This window comes from Carcharhinus amblyrhynchos, chromosome 22 (assembly GCF_965287045.1).
Source record: "Carcharhinus amblyrhynchos chromosome 22, sCarAmb.v2.hapA, whole genome shotgun sequence".
Classification (NCBI taxonomy): Eukaryota; Metazoa; Chordata; class Chondrichthyes; order Carcharhiniformes; family Carcharhinidae; genus Carcharhinus; species Carcharhinus amblyrhynchos.
In genome coordinates, this window is record NC_137345.1 from 26,213,356 (window position 1) to 26,231,998 (window position 18,643).

The window sequence follows — 18,643 nt, forward strand, 5'->3', positions numbered from 1 at the left end:
CTAAGATAACAAATTATCCCAAGGTGCTTCACACCAGTTTAATCAGACAAAAATAACACCAAACTAGAGGAGGAGGAATCAGGAGCTTGACTTAGCATGTTTCAATCAGGGTGGTGGTAAGAGATATAAATTTGACCATTGTCTGTTGAGTTTCAGGGTGAGGTTGGGTTGAGAGAGACAGTAAATGGTGTTAAAGTAGGAGATCAGCCATGACCTCACTGAATGGCAGAGCGGGTTTTACTAATACCCTTTGCATAATAGTGTGCAAGAGTATTCTTGGTGCTTTCTATATATAGACAGGCAATATAAGACTTATGAAACCAAAAGAGAAAATGCTGGAAAATCTCAGCAGGTCTGGCAGCATCTGTAAGGAGAGAAAAGAGCTGATGTTTCAAGTCCAGGTGATACTTTATCAAAGCATAAGACTTATATTGTGTGACATGTTTGAATATCCCGGTGGGGAAGGATGGGAATATCATCCTGGTAGGATGATTGTCAAAAAAGTAGATCACAAGTCACTAAAGTCTGCACACCCTGGGCTTAGATGCTTTTAAAAGGAAACAAGACAAGTGTGTAAGAGAAAAGAGAATAGGAATATGCTGCAAGATTGAGATGAGGCAGATAGAGTGTGAGAAGATTCACATGGAGTATAAACACCTGCACAAATCAATTGGGCCAAAGAATCTATGTTTGTGTTGTATGTTCCAGGTAATTCTATATGATGACAAAGAACTACATTTCTATCTTGAGGACTGAATTAAAAATGCATGGCTGAAACTAATGATCAAACTTTAATCATATCCTTAGAGGGTTCAATGGGGAAGCTCTCTTTTTATGACAGTGGCAGAGATTAGAATAGGCAATGTCAAAATTTGTACAGGAAAATACTACATTAATTGAACCCTGACAGTTTGCGTCATGCTGTGGTGTGGGGGAAGGAGATCGAGGGTAGAAGGATCACATGGTTCACAGAATTCACCACTACTTCCTTAGTGTAAACCACAGATATGTAGATGAAATCTTCTAGTCTCGCCAGCAATGAGAAGCTTGGTGGACAGGGGTACTTAGTTTGGTGTGAGGCCAAAAATCAGTTGTCCAACAGTAATATGTTCTCAGGACTTTAAAGGTGAACAATGTCAGGGAGTCCCTTTGCCTGTATTAGCAAGTCATGCATGGTCATTAACAGACCACCTCACCAGAATCAAGTTTCCTCGCGACATTAATTTCCCTGCCATCAAAAAAGTAAAATGTTCATTTTTACGACTGTACAAAAGCGGTGTGCAGTTGACGATGTAGACTTCTATGTTGTCACTATATTGTACTGTTTGGGAAGTGTCTGTAAATACCAACCTATGCTCAAGCCCAGGTGATAGCAATGCAAGCTGCATGGAGGATGACCGTGGAAGAAAGGGTTAGTGAGAAAAATGGAGCAGTGGCCGAAAATAGGTGGAAGGAATATTGCAGGTAGTAATGGCAGGGATGGCATCTTACTGCCCATCCACACCATAAGATTCACCATGCTCCGCATCATTGAGTAGATAATGAGCTGACCAGCAAAGATCAAGCATGGTCAGCCATATCGCTCCCCTATAGCAAAATCACTCCAATATCTGCTCCTGCCACCGAACATAGACTCCAGAACAGAATAATTTGGCCAACATGTGGGAAAGACTATTCCATGTTTTGATCTTTCACCTGTTGAACCGTTCAGCATGTCTCAATACACTTCTGTAATATGTAAAATGGTGGTCCCTAAGTTTTAATGAATTACAAGGGTGAGAAACTCTATAACATGTAATGCAAATGATGCCTTTATTACTGTTACACAGGGATATACAGGGTCAGAAAATAATAATGTAGTCCAATTGGTCAGTTCCAAAACTCAAAAATATATTTTGGTTTGCATCTCTCTATCATTTATTTTGCCAAAGAAATATCTAACAAGCTTCCACTTGAATTTGCCAATATTATCCAAATTAACTGGTTCTATGGGAAATCTGTGTTATGTATTCAAAACATTCTGTGTGAAATAATTTTACTTAAATGAAGTTCACTTTCCATCTTCTGATCTTAAATCCATTCCCCCAGGTTATAATGTACTTTCATTTTATGATCCAATATTGATGCAATATTTTGCAAAACAAATCAAGAAAGAATGATGGCGAAAACAAGGAGTATCTTCATTGTTTACATAAAGCTGTTAGATTCCACGATATATAAACTCTTGCATTTCCGTTATAAGCATTTATTCAGTCAGTACCAGAGTGACAATGAAAACATTGAAGATATTCATATTAAAATCCTTGAGGCAACACTGAGACAGAAACAAATGTGTTATTTTCAATAACAGACATGACACATAGTAAACCCAGTAATGTATTATCTTTAAAATAAAAAAAATCCACATAACAGTCTAGTTTGATGGTTTTGGCATGTGTATTACTTTGATAAACTATCTCACCAGGCTTAGACAGTACCCTCTGTTCTAGTTTCTAGCTTCCTATTTCTCAGAGCAGAACCTTCTCAGAGATTACAAAACTGCATCAAGTGGTTAGACAAAAAAAACTTACTTTTTATGTAGCAAGTGTACTTGTTTATTTGCCTTGCGATTTATAAGCTAGTTAATGCAAAAATAAACACAAACATTGACCTAGCTCTTTTGAGAAACTATCATTTTCAATGAAAGCAGTGAAAGGCACCGGCTTCAATTACAAATTTCCTACCTTGCCTAATGCTATTATCCAATTGCTTCTAATTGGCAGAAGTTCAGTTACTTAACCTATGACCTCCAATGGAAATAGTTTATAGCAAATGGAAGTAATAGGGAGAATATGAAGTTGAAGTTCTAATTATTTCCCAGGCCAAGAACTTTTATGAGCATTACTTAATTTCCAATAAACATTTTCTGTTCACTAATAACAAGCAAAACTGTCTTCATGCAGAATGTTTTTTTTATTTTAATATTTTATTTTCGGGAAGTAGAAAAAGCCACTTCATCACAAAGAGGAAAGTATATTGCATTTATCAAATCACCAAATGTCCTGAAAGATTTCATACATGATGAATTGACATTACATGTTGGCAAAGGTGCAGTAGTGTTAAGTGTAATCATGTTTGACAAACAGAAGATGAATGACTAATTAATCTATTGTTAATGACCTCGATCAAGTGCAGAATCATCCCTTTTCTTCAAGTCATTACATGGGATCTTTAATGTCCATTTGCATCATATAACAGACAGATAGCACCACGGTTTAACTCCTCATTTGAAGACAATGCAGTCCTCCCACAACACTGCATTCTCACAGGTGCTAGAAATATTGGAACAGAAGTAATTTTTGGCTTTCACATTTCAACTGACCAGTTGATGAGGCTTGGATCACAACATCTGAGATCGAGGTAAATTCAAAGTATGTCCAGGAAATGAATAAAGAATCCTTATTAGTTTACTCCAGCTTTTGGGTTTTTCACATCATCTCATTTGATCCTCCTCATCTCAGAAAGCAACAGCATAACACTAAACTCATCTTTTAAGTTAAACTTTAATTGAAAAATTGGAAGAAAAGTGACAGTAACACAATATATACTTTTACAGTAGTTCTTAAACTTAGTTACTCCTCATTTTGTAGAAAATAAACTATGTGCAATTACTGTGCTAAACTGTAAGTAATATTGCCATGTACTAGTCCTTTCCTTGCAGTGTAGACTGTTATAACAATATTTTGGAAACTTCGGCTACATGCAATTTCTTTAACAAAACACCTTCAAAATGAAAGGTTTGGGATCTTGCTAATTCACCACTTCACTACATGGATTGCAATGCTTTAAGAAGTTTGCTCACCACCACTTTTTCAAGGGCAATTAGGGATGGACAATAAATGTTGACTTTGCAATTGATGTCCACATCCTGTAAATGTGTTAAAAATTAAGATTGATTAACTTAAAAATCCTTTGAAAAACTATCGCTAGACTGAGAAAGTTGCCCAAAAGGAACTTGTAATCTAAATCTACACATCTGAACAAGTGTTATATAAGATGAACTGACTAGTCAGAAGAGGCAAATAGATAGTTGGTAGCAATCCACTGCAATAAACAACACAACAGAAAACTTGACAATTAAGCAAAAATATTACATCTTAACCCAATATTAGCACCTTAACAAATGACAAGTGATATTGTCAACAATAAAATATTTATTGAGTTCGCTATTTTAAACATATGACTTATAATGGCCAGTGGACCTTCGAGGCACACAATAAATGTCCAAACGTTTGGATACCCTTACTCCATAGGTAATCTTCCTATATTTAAAGGGTATAAGTATGTGATTGGTTTTAAATTTCTGGAATGGCCATAAATGGACACCAAATTGGTCATCTAATAAATTCACTTCCAGGTTTTCCTTTTGATTGAAGTCACTATAAAAGGAAATGTGGGGAAGGGGAAGTAATTTAATAGACATCCAATCCACTGCCATTCTTTTTCCATCACTGCCTAAAACTAATTTGTTTTTTGTTCTTACACAAGTAAAAAGAAAAAAAAAATTTATTTCATTCAGATTACACTGAACATCCTATTAATTACATGTATGGAAATAATATAAAGATGTAATATTCGCATACAGTTTTCCTATTAATTACACTTATGTCATCAATAAATTCATGGGAACTTATCAGTTGAATTGAGTCATATATACAGTTTGATTTAATTGATTAACACTTAGAATTGATACAATTCTAACTTCTAAACATAAACATACAATCCAGAATTTAAAAAGTTGATAAAAATGTAGTAGTCCGAACACACAAAAAAGATGTGAGCATTTTTGTTGCATTATTACTTCATATCCGCAGATCAGACTATACCAGTAATATAGGGTGGCCACATCTATAATGCCGTTTCAATGGGTTTCTTGATTAAATTTGAAAAAGGAACAAAGTTCATCACCTCCTGAAATGTATGTCCTGGAAGAAGCAGTACAACATTATATGTCTTTCTAGTGTACATCTGCAAGTTTATTTCTTTTACATACATCTAAGCATCTTGAACAGTTTACACATGACCAGAATCTTGATTGAAGGAAATTAAATTTTATGATTAAATATGATCACATATGTGTCCTGTAACTTTTTTTTACATTCCATTAACTTTTCAGTATCAGTGCATCAAGAAAGTACACGCATATCCATTTTGTTAATTTTTTGGGGAAAAAGCTAACATTTTAATGTTTGCTTTACAGATACATAGCATTTATTATGTTAAATTAACTTGACATGGACTAGTTATTAAAACATTCAACAATTACTCACTTTTCCACAGATCAATTGACAACTTCAGCTGGTCCAAAGAATCATCAAAAGGTTCAGGTTTAGTCTCATCTTCTAGATCTCGGAATGGTTCAAAGTAGGGATGACTCAAAGCTTCAGCAGCCGATAAACGTTTGTCTGCATCCAACACTAACATTTTCTCCAGGAGGTCCACCGCTGAGATAGTCATTGAAATTGAAAAAGGAAAGAAAACTTTCAACTTTTCTTAATCTAAAATTCATATTCAGAATACATTTATGCAGATTTTGTTCACACTTTTATTATAATTCCTGTTTAGCTAAAGAAAGAAGTGAACTGCAGTAAAGTCAGTAAAGTGCCTTGATATTCTGAAGCATCAATTTCACATGTAGTATTTTATTAATTGCAGTTGTTTCAATTCAGTTCCTCATTCTTAGAAGGTTTGAATAAAATGGTACAATATTTTAGAGGGAACAAAGAATGGTTCCTATTCCTCAAGAGATTTTGCTTGTCTGGTAGGTAATTTTTCACTTAGAGATGATTCTGAAACTCACCTGCTGAAAGCATCAAATTCAGCAAAAATTTATAAATAAAAATTAACAAGCAAATTAGCCACTCAAACTTAGATTAGAAATGGAGATGAAACCAAAAATTAGCTGGTGAAATTAAGTGAAAATTAGCCTGAAAATGACCAAGGTCTCACCCCAATACTGCAAGTGCAACTGAACAAAATCTCAGTCAGGAGTAGCACAGCGGTTAGCACTGCTGCTTCACAGCTCTAGGGACCTGGGTTCGATTCCCGGCTCGGGTCACTGTCTATGTGGAGTTTGCACATTCTCCTCGTGTCTGCGTGGGTTTCCTCCGGGTGCTCCAGTTTCCTCCCACAGTCCAAAGATGTGTGGGTTAGGTTGATTGGCCATGCTAAAATTGCCCCTTAGCGTCCTGGGATGTGTAGGTTAGAGGGATTAGCAGGTAAATGTATGGGGATAGGGGCTGGGTGGGATTGTGGTCGGTGCAGACTCCATGGGTCGAAGGGTTTGTTTCTGCACTGTAGGGTTCTATGTTCTCTTCTCACCAAGGCCAGATAAACCATCCTAAATTTTGGGGATTAAGTCATCTGCCTTGCGAGCAGCTGGGTGATGAAAGAATGTCTCAGTGGTAACTGCTCTGGCCCAAGATAACTTACCTTTGTAGTGAAGTGCAAAGAGCTCCCTAAGCCCAAATTGTTTTCAGATGCCACTGGAACCACACAATGCTAGATAAGATATTCACCCCTCCAGGATGGTGTTCTATAGGAAGGCTAATCATACAAAGAAGTCATTTTTGGTATCAACCAGTTTGTTTCACTGAGACATTAAGGGCAGAAAACAAACAAATATCTTAACAGAACCTTCAGGAACTATATTGACTCCTCCTGCTCTAACACACTCTCGATGTATGGCGATGGGTGAAAGATTTGCCCAAGACCCTCCAACTTTGAACTTAAAAGCCCAGCCTAATTGAGGTGGAACGCTTAGCGTTCTCCGCAAACTTCAATTTTTTTTAAGGATAATCTGTGGTTTGTTTAATCTAATAATGTGAGGGGGGAATATTTCACCAGAAACGTACTGTTCTACTTTTTTGAGAGGTGGGGGTGGAAGGAGAAGTATAATATTCAATATCCTATGACACGTTGTGTGGTTGGGAAATGTCATTATTTTGAATGGAATTATTGAATGGGACATTAATGTCTAAAACTTTGTGCAATTAGACAATATCATAACATAAAAAGTGTAAAACTGATAACCTAGCATTTAATCCAGGGTACTAGGAAAGGTTGATCCACAGCTCCATTATTCTGGAAAGCATGATATTTTGGGTCTGATAAAGCTATGGCTTTTAAATAGCTTATGATTTCCGTGTCAAGTATTGCCTGTCATACATAGCATCCATGTGTTTCTCTTTGTCAGTCTGTTGATTCTATAGCTCAATGTGACAGCAAATGAATGTATTTCTGCTCAACTAGCATTGAAGTACAGAAAAGTTGCTGCTGGTTTCTGATTTGTGCACACAAGTGGCTGCCCAGCAAAGATACCATCAATAAGATCTCAGGCCTTCCCAAACTGTAGGTCACGGCCCAAGTGCGGATGCGGGATGAGCAATTGGGCTCACAAGCTCTTAGGCAGCAATGCTAGCTGTGGAGTGGAAACAAGATTTGACAGTCCTGGGATCGGCTATAAAGCATCTTTTTATGTGCACAATTTCCTTTGCTAGTGGGCATGCCCTAATGAAGTGAAGCCCAATCTCTGCCACCAACGGACCCTGCAATGCAAAATAGTAGATGTTTCGTTTTGTGCCCGTACTCCTTTTTTAAATCCACAATGTTTGCCTCTGCCTCCCACTCCCCCACAATTTTCACTCTGGGGTCACACCAAGTGTGAATCATTAAAATGGAGATGTGGTCACAGCAAGAAAAATTGGGAACCAGCAATCTAACTAAAGTAATAACGTAAGTAAGTAAATGGTATATTAAATTACAGTGGTTAGATTAACTTGAAGCAAGCTATCAATCTAATTCAGCATACTCTCTCCTATGCCTCTTGCCAGGATCAACACAACGAAGATCATGATAAATGATCGCATGTATCCACTAGCTGACTGAAAACTAATGAAAAATTGAGCTTACAGTTCTGATGCAGCTCTTTCAAACAGTAAGATGAGAGCTGCAAACTCTGGCACACATGTCAAATATTCTTCTGCTCTTGATGCAGAGGAGCACATACCAGAGCAAGCACTCACTAAGTTACTCACTAATTCAGAGCTTCCATTCGACCTGAAATTCAAGTCCTCACTCTGCAATTGCTTCATTCTTTTCAGCTGGAGGTGAAAAATATAAATAGCTAAATTTTGCATTCAAACAAATTTTTTAGAAACTTGTCAAAAAAATGAATACAAGTAACAGACTAAATTCAGTAAAGCTTGATAATTCTATAAAAACAATTCCTCTGCAGTTGTGGTAGTGGACTGTTTGGAATGTCAGGAATGTGCTATGGAGCTGCCCGAGGTCACAGTTACAAGGATAATTGAAACACAGGTCTGAATCACATCAGGCAGTTTGATACCATAGATGAATTACCAGCAGATTAATGAAAAACCTATTTCTTTTTTGATCTTAAATTGCATAAGTCTTTGAAAGCATCTACAAGAAAATTGTAAATTCTCATATCCACTGCTCAAAGAGGATATTGCTTTATGTGAGTTGATGTGCCAGTGGTTGCTTCAGAGTGTTCTGTTTTCAACATCAGTCAACTATTTGAAAAATCAAGTGGGACAGAAACAAACAAGACCCATTATCATCGCAACCAAATTTTAAGCAACGATAGCTCTGTCAGAGCTTTGTAGTTTTACCAACCAATGTTACTTCTTCTATAGGACTGCAAGCACCTAAACACAATGAATTGTACCCTCGAAAGCATTATTAAAGAAAAAGCACCCCGACTGCAGGTAAGTTAGATTTTTGGAAATTATTTTATTGCAGTGTTTAAAAGTATTCTGGTTTGTTTTTGCAGGTGTTATAGTAAATTCCTTCATATGCCAGAGAATGCTGCCACAAACTCACAGGGTTGGCAGGGGGCATAGATGATCTGTCCATACAAATGTTACAACACGAATGGGGGCAACAGCAGTCCTGCCTTTGAATCAGGAGCATGTTAGGGGGGTTGAGTAGTGGCTGGGGAGCTAACAAGCATCATACTGCATCCTTTTTCACAAGTTGGAGCCTAAAGTCACCATACTCCTTGATAGCGACAGGAGACCACCTGGCAGGCGAACCAGTGCAGTCAGTAGTCAAGGGTGCATGCTCACGGAGCACTTTTCTGTATTCCATGGCAATTCCTGAGTGTCTGAAAGCAGGAACTCAGAAAGTGAGGGTTGGCGTGGGGTGGGGGAGTGGATCAGATGGAAGAGATCCTCATTAATCACCATTGACAAGTTGCTCATCATGTTAGGATGAGTGTGCACTGGGACCTGGGAAAGGGTAGAAGGCATCCTCATTGTTCTCAGTGATGATGGAAATTATGGCCTCCGTTGCCGCTGTCCCCTGATGCTGGCAGCCATCTCCTCTGTAGGGCTCAGAAAATGCAAGCATCCTTATCTCCCACCAGTTTCTCTCTGGTCCCTTTTACTGTGTGCCACCTTGTCCTGCAAAAGACAGGGGGAAATGTCAATAACTATGTAGCACTGCATTATGGCTTTCTGCTTTTCACAGCTGAATACCTGGAGGTATGTCAATGCATGAGGGATGGGAACAGCAGCATTGGTAGGGTTGTGATGGTGAGGTGGAGTATCTAGGTGTCAGTTGTGAGTCAGGACTGGTAGATGAGTGATGAGAGCATTGTGGACCACTTCTATCTGATCCAGCCCCTTTCCTTCAAACCAACTCTCATTTCGAGTTCCTGTTTTTAGATGCCCAAGAAATGCCACGGAATACAAGACAGCACTCAGTGGCCATGCACCTTGAACTGCTGTATGCACTGGCTGGCCTTCAGGTAGTCTCCTGTCACTGTTAAAGAGCATGGAGGCTTCAGACTCTAACTTGGGAAAGGGATACAGTATGAATTTTGCTAGCTCCCCAGCCACTTCTTCATCTCCCTGTCACATTTCTGATCCAGAGGCATTACCACTGTTGCCCACATTCCTGGTGTAGTATTTGTGCATTGAGCAACAAGAGGTTGATGGTGTACTAGGCATGTCATGTGAAGATGCATTCACTGACCTTGAACACCTGCGTGAGGTCATTAGATTTCTTGTTGCACTGCAGCCAGGCCATTGGGTGCAGACTTTGGGAATTGACCCTCCTAGTCACCAGCTTCCACTGCCTTCTGAGAGTTGTCTTTGAGGGTCTCCAAGCTGGCTGTTGGATCATGACATCTCTCCTTCTGCCCATTTTCACCACTAATGCATCTTTAAATCATGATCCCACCAACTTTACTGTCGTATGGACTTAGGATTTTGCAATACTGCATGGTGTCATTATTTTACAGGGCATAACAGGCCAGCTGCATGTGATGGTTTACAGTTGTAACAGGTTGGGGGACCTGTTTGAGACTGCCACACTCCCAAAAGAACCCCACACTTTCTGCCTCCTAAATGCTATATTATGTAATGCACCACTTAACATCCTTGGACAAAGGGAAACAAAATAGTCATCCCAAAAAAGGTAATTGTCAGAGAAGTGAAATGAGGAAGAGATGCCTCACAGCGCCAGGGTCCTGGATTCAGTTCTAGCCTTGAGTCATTGTCTATGTGGAGTTTGCACATTCTCCCCGTGTCTACATTGGGTTCCTTCAGTTTCCTCCCACAGTCCAAGATTTGCAAGTTGATCGGCCATGCTAAATAGAGCTTCGTGTCATGGGGGATTAACGGTAAATATGTGGAGTTCCGGGAATAGGGCCTGGGTGGGATTGTTGTCGGTGCAGACTCGATGGGCTAAATGGCCTCCTTTTGCACAATAGGGATTCTATGATTCTATGAACTTAGCAAAGATTGTAAGCAAAGAAAAGGCGAGTGTGTTTGGCATGAGCACTGATAGTGAGACCTTACATCAGATGACGGAAAAAAATGTGATTTATTTCTCAAATCATTTTTCTTCTATGTCCTGGAAGCGAACAAAGCTAGAAAAAAATGTAACTTTGCTTTAAATAGGTCCACATTTGGTCTTATTTGAGGCAAGGTGTGATGGATTGGAGGCAGTTCAGAGGAGCTTCATAGAATCCCTACAGTGCAGAAGGAGGCCATAGGCCCATCGAGTCTACACTGACCACAATCCCACCCAGGCCCTATTCCCATAGCCCCACGTATTTACCCTGCTAATCCCTCTGGCACTAAGGAACAAATTAGCATGTCCAATCAACCTAACCTGCACATCTTTGGAATGTGGGAGGAAATCCGTGCACCCAGGGGAAACCCACACAGAGATGGGGAGATGTGCAATCTCCACACAGACAATGACCTGAGTCTGGAATTGAAGCTGGGTCCTTGGCATTGTGAGAAACAGTGCTAACTACTGTGCCACCAAGCCGCCCCTAGCAAAGTTCACCAGGTTGATTCCAGAGATTAAAGGGTTGGTGTATGAGGAGAGATTAAACAGTTTGGGTTTATATTCGCTAGAATTTAGAAGGATGAGAGGGGACCTTAAAATACGATAGGGATTGACAAAGTAAGCATAGACCAAACGTTTCCCTTTGTGGGGCAATCTAGAACAAGAGGTTACAGGTATAGGTTGAGAGACGGTAGATTTAAAACTGAGATGAGGAGGAATTACTTCTCATCGAGGGTGGTGAATTAATGAAACTTGCTGCTCCATAGCACGGTGGAGTCTGAATCATTAATAGTTTCAAGAAGGAGATAGTTATATTTCTGATTTTTTGAAAAAAGTGTTAAAGGGATATGGGGAACAGGTACGAAGGTGCATTTGAGGTTAGCCGTGATCTGATTGAATGACAGAGCAGGCGTGAAGGGCTGAACTGCCTACTTCTGCTCCTAATTCCTATATTTTGGCTGATCAGACAGAAATTTCATCCAGAGTGGTCAGGTTTCTGGTTGGGTTAGGCATTTCAATGGAAAGGTTGCAGTGAGGTTACAATGAGGCCCAGGAAGTAAAATAACCTGGATTTATTTTTGGCTGCAAGGATGCACTTTACACTCAAACCAAAACTTACCCACTGAAAAGTGGTCCAGAATTAAAATCTGGGCTATGTCCCTCCCTTTTTCTCTCTCTGTCTCTGTCTAAACTTCCCTCACTGTCTGTTTGAACTTTATTTCTCTAACTGAACTTCTCTTTCTTACTTTACTTGAACTGTTCATCCTTTTATTGACCTGAGGTTCACTTTACTGTTTCTTTCCTCTCAGCCATGGCTCAGTGGTGGCATTCTCACCTCTGCAAGAAGCTTGTGAATTAAGCTATATTCCAGATAGACTACTACTTCCATGTTGTACTGAAGGAGCACTTAATCTTTCGATGGGCCATCTTTCAGCTAAACCAAGGTCCCATCTATAAAATAGATCTATAGATCTATTTTACATCTACATCAAGTAGATGTAAAAGATCTCATGAAACTGTTTGAAGGAGACCAGATGAGTTCTCTTGGTGTCCTCACCATAAACTACCATCATCACCAAAACTGATGATAGGATCATTAATCTCACAACTATTCATGGGACCTTACAAATTAACTGCTGTTTCTTTCCTTATAGTATAACTTCAAGAAATATTTAATTCACTGTGAAGCTCTTGGGACATCTGAAGTGATATTTAAATACAAGTTCTTCCTTTTGTTCTTTCCCTTTCATTCCCCATTACTTCTCATTCCCACCATCCCCCCCACCCCCTCAATCCTGGAGAGGTGGAAGATAGAGATGGGCAGAGTTGGTGTTATTAGCATTTTAAGATCAAAAGCCTCATGCTGGTGAAGAGTATCTGTAACCCCAAACATGATGTGGAGATTCCAGCATTGGGCCGGAAGTAAGTAGTCTTACAACACCAGGTTAAAGTCCAACAGGTTTATTTGGTAGCACAAGCCACAAGCTTTCAGAGCCTGCTCCTTCATCAGGTGAGTGGGAATTCTGTTCACAAACAGGGCATATAAAGACTTGATTATCCATAAAGACTCGCATTCCATTATTTTGTAAATTGAGTTTGTGTCTTTATATGCTCTGTGAACAGAACTCCCATTCACCTGATGAAGGAGCAGGCTCTGAAAGCTTGTGGCTTGTGCGACCAAATAAACCTGTTGGACTTTAACCTGATGTTATGAGACTTCTTACTGTGCTTATCCCAGACATGATCAGAGTCTGAACCAGGCATTGTGGAGTTTATGTAACTGCAGCTTCTGTTTTGCTGCCTCTTTGCTTTTGGTGTGGATCCTATTCACACTGTTCTTTCATTGCTCACTTCTGCCTCCACTGTTTTTACCTCTGACTTACCAGGATGTCAGGTGGGGCACTGGGGTTGGTTCAGGCATTTGAAATAACTCCTCAGAAGCCAGTGTCCCTTCACCAGATTCCCTTTATTTACAAACTTATCTCCATTCCTAAGAGTGCTTCAGGTACAAAGTCAGAATCCAGAGTGTCAGTAGCTCTGACACTCTTCAATATGTATACAGACTCCCTGATTGGGTAGTCAACCATTACCTCAATCACGGAGCTCATACTCCAAGAGGCCAACCTCACGGGGCTCACTGAGGTTATTATAGGGTTGTTAGCCATGCCACTGTTGATGAACATGGACTAAGTGCATTAATTATAGCAGAAACTCCAAAGGTTTAAAACAGAAAAAACACCCAGACTGGGAATTCAAACAGATAAAACCAGCTCACCATAACTGGGGAAGCAATTGGTGAGGAAGAGGAGTGCAAATTTGCAAAAAAAATGTAAATTTATGACTGGATGGCCATGCCAGTTCATTCTCTCATAATACAAACAAAACTGCTGTGGCAATGAAGCACATGTATCAATGAATATTTTTCTTTGCATTTTTATGTGTACACTGCCCTACCCTGGCGGAGTGGAGGTGTGTGTGTGTGTGTGTGTGTGTGTCACTGTCAACAGTATTCATCAAATGTGCTTCAGACACTATAGCTACTGATCTCCAATCGCTGGCATCATATAGCTTTAACCTTAAATACACCAGGAGAAAGGCTGTTGTGATAAAAAGAACTAAAAAAAAACCGGGAAACAGGCCCTTCGGCCCAACGAGCCCACACCGCCATTTTAACTTTACCAGTCCCCCCTCCACCCATGACCCTTATCTATGCTTATGGCATTCCACATTGAGGGAAAACTGATTTAGGGACAATTTATTACCTCCAATCAGCCTAATAGCACATCTTTGGAGTGTGGGAGGAAACTGGAGCACCCGGAGAAAACCCACGCAAGCATGGGGAGAATGCGCAAACTCCCACAGACACTGGCCCAAATCCATGTGTCTGCACAGCAAACAGTGATATTCACTGAGCTGTCGTGTTGCCCAGCATCTGGTCCAGTTTAAGCGTACACTGACGACATGAAGTACTAGGCTATTCTCGAACATCCAAGATCAGCCCTTGTACGACCCATCGCGTGTATGCCCCTCGTTGGACAACAAGGCGGACCAACTTAAAAGCCTGTGAATCTGGTAACCTGTGAAACCTGTAATCTTACACAAAATATTGGAACAATGGCCATTCCAAAACACTTCAACTTTTAAAATACAAACAGAAATAGCTTATATTTTTTAATCAAAATGTTTCACAACAATGCAACAATGAAAAAACATTTCTTAATGGCCCCGAAATTCCATGGGGTGGCAATTATTTTCAACTCCCACTCTGCTCCTTTTTATTCACCTTAGTCTGGAGCTGCATATTTTTTGCCTGGACTTCCATCTGGACTTGCTCAGAAATGTGCAGTGTAGCTACTCCTGGATTCTTTCCTGTGCAGGATTATCAGGGGAAATGAAGCTATGCCCTTTTTACGGCACTAGCCGCTATAAACCGGTAAATTTAAAGTTCTCAGCCACTGACTGGAGTAAAAGTAAGATAAGTGGGTAGGTTGGGTTGCTGGAGGTGGAAGGATGAGAATGCAGGGTTGGATGGTCGAGGGGTGGCCATGGTTGGGAGCATGTGGTGGGGAGAAAGGGGAGACAGAGGGTGATCTGTAGGTGGGGGGTCAGGTTGGGTGGTCAGTGGGTAGGTGTTGGGACTGGGGTTGAACACTGGTCGTGGAGGTGTGGGGATGGGGGCAGCGGGGTTGAGCACTGCTGTGAGCACTCAAGTGCTTTCACACTCTAGCTGATTTACTGAAGAGTTATGCTGGTTTTATGCTTGCTATAACAAACTCTTAAATAAATGCATGTAAAAACCAGGGTCAGCAAAGATCTCAAGTCTGCGTGGTTCTGATCAAACACTAAGCAATCTGGGCAGGTTAAAACTGGCAGTCAGAAGTTTGAACTTCCCACCTAAGTACCAAGAATGTGCTTACATCAAGAATTCTGATGGGTGCTGTGTGTATCTCTGGGTTCCTCCATTCTCCAACTATCCAGAGACTGGTTAATCAGGCCAATATTTTCACAGGCCTTTGTACCTTTGGATAACCTGTTGTGTATCAATATGGTTTGTAAGCAAGATGGAAATTCACTTAAACACTTCAGTAGCTGCTCAAAGTGTCATGGGATCCCATAGCATAGTTTTATTTTACACGTAATCATTGCCTCAACAATTTACATGTCATAAGTGCAGTAACTAAGCCACAGATGAGAATTCTCATTTTCTAATTTGAAGGCTGAAGTTAAAATAAACAATTTATGCCGCCAGTAGATCACACAACGCAGTATTTTTAAAAAATTATTCAAGTTTTGACCATGTGGACTTCAACAACTCCAAAGGTTTAAAATTGGAAATTCATTCAAATGGCTATTCAGAGTGGGGAAAAACTGTTCTCCTAATATTTTAGTAAATGCTATGAATTGAATTGAATTTATTTATGTGTGAACTTTATGGTAATGGGGCACGTGGTGGCGAAGTGATAATGTCACTGGACTATAAATCCAGAACATCCACCAGTTCAAATCCCACCGTGACAGCTAGTGGAATTTAAAATCAATTATTAAAATACGGAAGTAAAAAAGCTAGTCTCAGTAAAAGTGACCATGAAACCGTTGCCAATTGTTGTAAAAACCCATCTAGTTCACTAATGTCCTTTAGTGAAGAAAATCTGCCACCCTTATCTAGTCTAGCTGAAATATGACTCCAGACCCGCAGGAATGTGACTGACACTTAAATGCCCTCTGAAATAGCCTAGCAAACCACTCAGTTGCATTAAACCTAGACAGAGTCTACAAAAAGAAATGAAACTAGACAGACTTAGGCACCAGTAATGGCAATGGCAAACCCAGCCTTGTAAACCCCAAAAATATTCCTTACTAACCTCTAGAGGCTTGTGCCAAAATTGAGAGAGCAAGCAACAACTCTCCACTTGCCTGGATGAGTGCATCTCCAACAACACTCAAGAAGCTTGACACCATCCAGCACAAGTATAGCCCACTTGATTGGCATCGTTCCATCACCTTAAATGTTCACTCCCTCCTCCAACAATGCAGTTCTATAAAATGCACTGCGGCAACACATCAAGGCTCCCTTGACAGCAACTTCCAAATCTGAAACCTCAATCATCTCAAAAGAAAGGGCAGTAGATACATGAGAACGCCTCTGAGTTCCCCTGCAAGACACAATATTCTGACTTGGAACTATATTGTCATTCCTTCATTGTCACTGAGTCAAAACTGTAGAACTCCCTTCTTAACCGCATTACACGTGTACAATATGCAGTTGTTCAAGAAGGTGATTCACCACCTCTTTCCCAATAACAATTCGGGATGAGCAGTAAATGTTTGCATAGCCAGTGATGCTGATACCCTGTGAAAGAATTTTTAAAAAAACTTACCTAAAGGGCTGGCATTAGGAAATAGAGAAGTAAAGTCTTTTTTCTTAATGTAGGGTAAGGTACTGATATAACTTCGAGCCTAAAAATGAAAATAAATATCTTCAAGATTATAAGAAAGCCATAAATTATTTAATTTTATGTTACATTGGAACCAGCTTGAAATTTTAATGGGGAATACTCCAATGTATGGAACAAATGAGCTGACAGACTGTCAAAAGACTGAGAGAAGACAATTGAGAAAAAGAGTTACTAAGGAAGAAATCAGCTTTTGGGAGAGTGTGTAAAGAGAAATATTGAAAATTAGCTGAACAGCAAAGTGAATACAAAATAATTCAAACATTTAAAACAGAAAGAAATAGAAGAATAGTGTGGTATGAAGATATACTACATTAGAGATTAGTGAAGCAATGAAGAAGAACAACTTAAGAACATATGGAGACACATGCATTAAGTATAAATTAAATTGATTCAATCAATCTGAAAGTACTGAGCAAGAGATTTTTTATGGACTTAATCACTGATCTGGAGAAAATCGCCCCCAGAACTGCTCTGACTTTGCAAAGTAAATCTTTTGCACAGGTTTCTGCTCAAACTCATTTACATTTTGCTGAATGTAAAATCTGCCATGAGCCAATGTAATGAAGCAATATTTCAGACTGCATCTTTTTAGATATTGCATTAGAAGTAATTCAATGTGATTTTTGTATCAACCTGCTGCAATTTGATCAACGCAGCTGAAAATTAGTGCATCTCAAAAATAGGCATTTTTACTCAGACTGCTTAGTTTACCAGTTGCGAATACCACAATTTTAAATAACTGTAAAAACCTTTTAAAAACTATACAGAAGCATTTACTAATTACATTGGTAAACAGCATTTTAGCCAGTTTCTTTGTAAATTAGAAGTTAACACTTCAAAACTTTTAAAATATGTCTGCTTGTGCTTTGTGCCTAACATGGCTTAATTTCAAGAGCCTCTTCAAAATCTTGAAAATCGGCGCAATTAGCAGAAACCTGCCACAATTATCAATTCAATCTGGTGCATGATCAGTTTTGTAGGTACGATGGAGGTTTCCAGTAACATGTTTTTAAATCAGTGTAAAAAATTGTGGGAACTGGATTTGTGTTGGGCATAGGTTTGCCCTTGAAATTCCTTAATCTTTTGTATGATTGGGCCAATTTTGAAGGAATTGTGCTGAAAATATCAGTGTAATCTAACTTAAACTTCAGGTTCTTGTATAGTGATTGATGTTTAGAATTTGGGGGGTGTGAGGGTAGGTGGAGGAAGAAGGGAGGCCCAATGGCTAACCTTGCAATTCTTAAGGAAAGCACATTGACTAACCTAAAAGTGGCTCTGTTCAAACCAAATGCTAAAGCACTGTACATAATTATTATAGTGTCCCCCTTAAAAATTTAAGAGAACTTTGTAAAATACATTAATAATGGGACAAAGCACTTCAAAACTTAAATGCACCAGATCAAACTGAATGCCATGCACATTTTGTAAAATCACTGAAATGTTACATTACCTCCATGCTGTCTAATTTTTGAATGAAATCAGTACCAGGCGTTCCTGTTATCTTCATAATCTGTGCTAGCTGATCAAGGTCTAGCTCTTTTGGTCAAGAATCAAATACTGCTCTTAAAACAACCATTTATCAGATACTTAATTTGTCTATAATTGTTAATAAAGCACATTAAATGAAAATATTCTGACTCCTGGCACACAACACATTTACTATAGTAATTCAATAAAGAGAATGATTCACAAATGGGACCAATTAGCCTAAAAGACTTCTTGCAAAAAATAAACATCCAAATTAAATAAAGCACTTGAACAAATAAGAAATACAAAACGTACAGAAAACAATTAATCAAAGTTCTAACGTAAAGAAATGAGAT

At 39.2% G+C, this 18,643-nt stretch overlaps 1 protein-coding gene and 1 long non-coding RNA gene across 3 annotated transcripts in view; one reads left to right on the forward strand and one right to left on the reverse strand.

Annotated features, from left to right (window-relative positions):
• Positions 1–18,643, forward strand: part of LOC145357006 (uncharacterized) — a 49,367-nt gene that overhangs the window by 10,659 nt on the left and 20,065 nt on the right. Inside the window, exon 2 of the long non-coding RNA XR_013889230.1 lies at positions 8,697–8,768. This is a non-coding gene — a long non-coding RNA (uncharacterized LOC145357006). The remainder of the gene's footprint in view (positions 1–8,696; positions 8,769–18,643) is intronic.
• LOC145357005 (mitogen-activated protein kinase 13-like) overlaps positions 1,833–18,643 on the reverse strand; it is a 66,965-nt gene continuing 50,154 nt past the window's right edge. For both annotated transcript variants that reach the window (XM_080210048.1, XM_080210047.1), the window contains 4 exons: positions 18,271–18,350; positions 16,743–16,821; positions 5,310–5,483; positions 1,833–4,964 (listed from right to left, as the gene is read on the reverse strand). In XM_080210048.1, the coding sequence (XP_080066174.1) occupies positions 4,888–4,964; positions 5,310–5,483; positions 16,743–16,821; positions 18,271–18,350 (410 nt within the window). In that variant the 3' untranslated portion in view covers positions 1,833–4,887. The remainder of the gene's footprint in view (positions 4,965–5,309; positions 5,484–16,742; positions 16,822–18,270; positions 18,351–18,643) is intronic.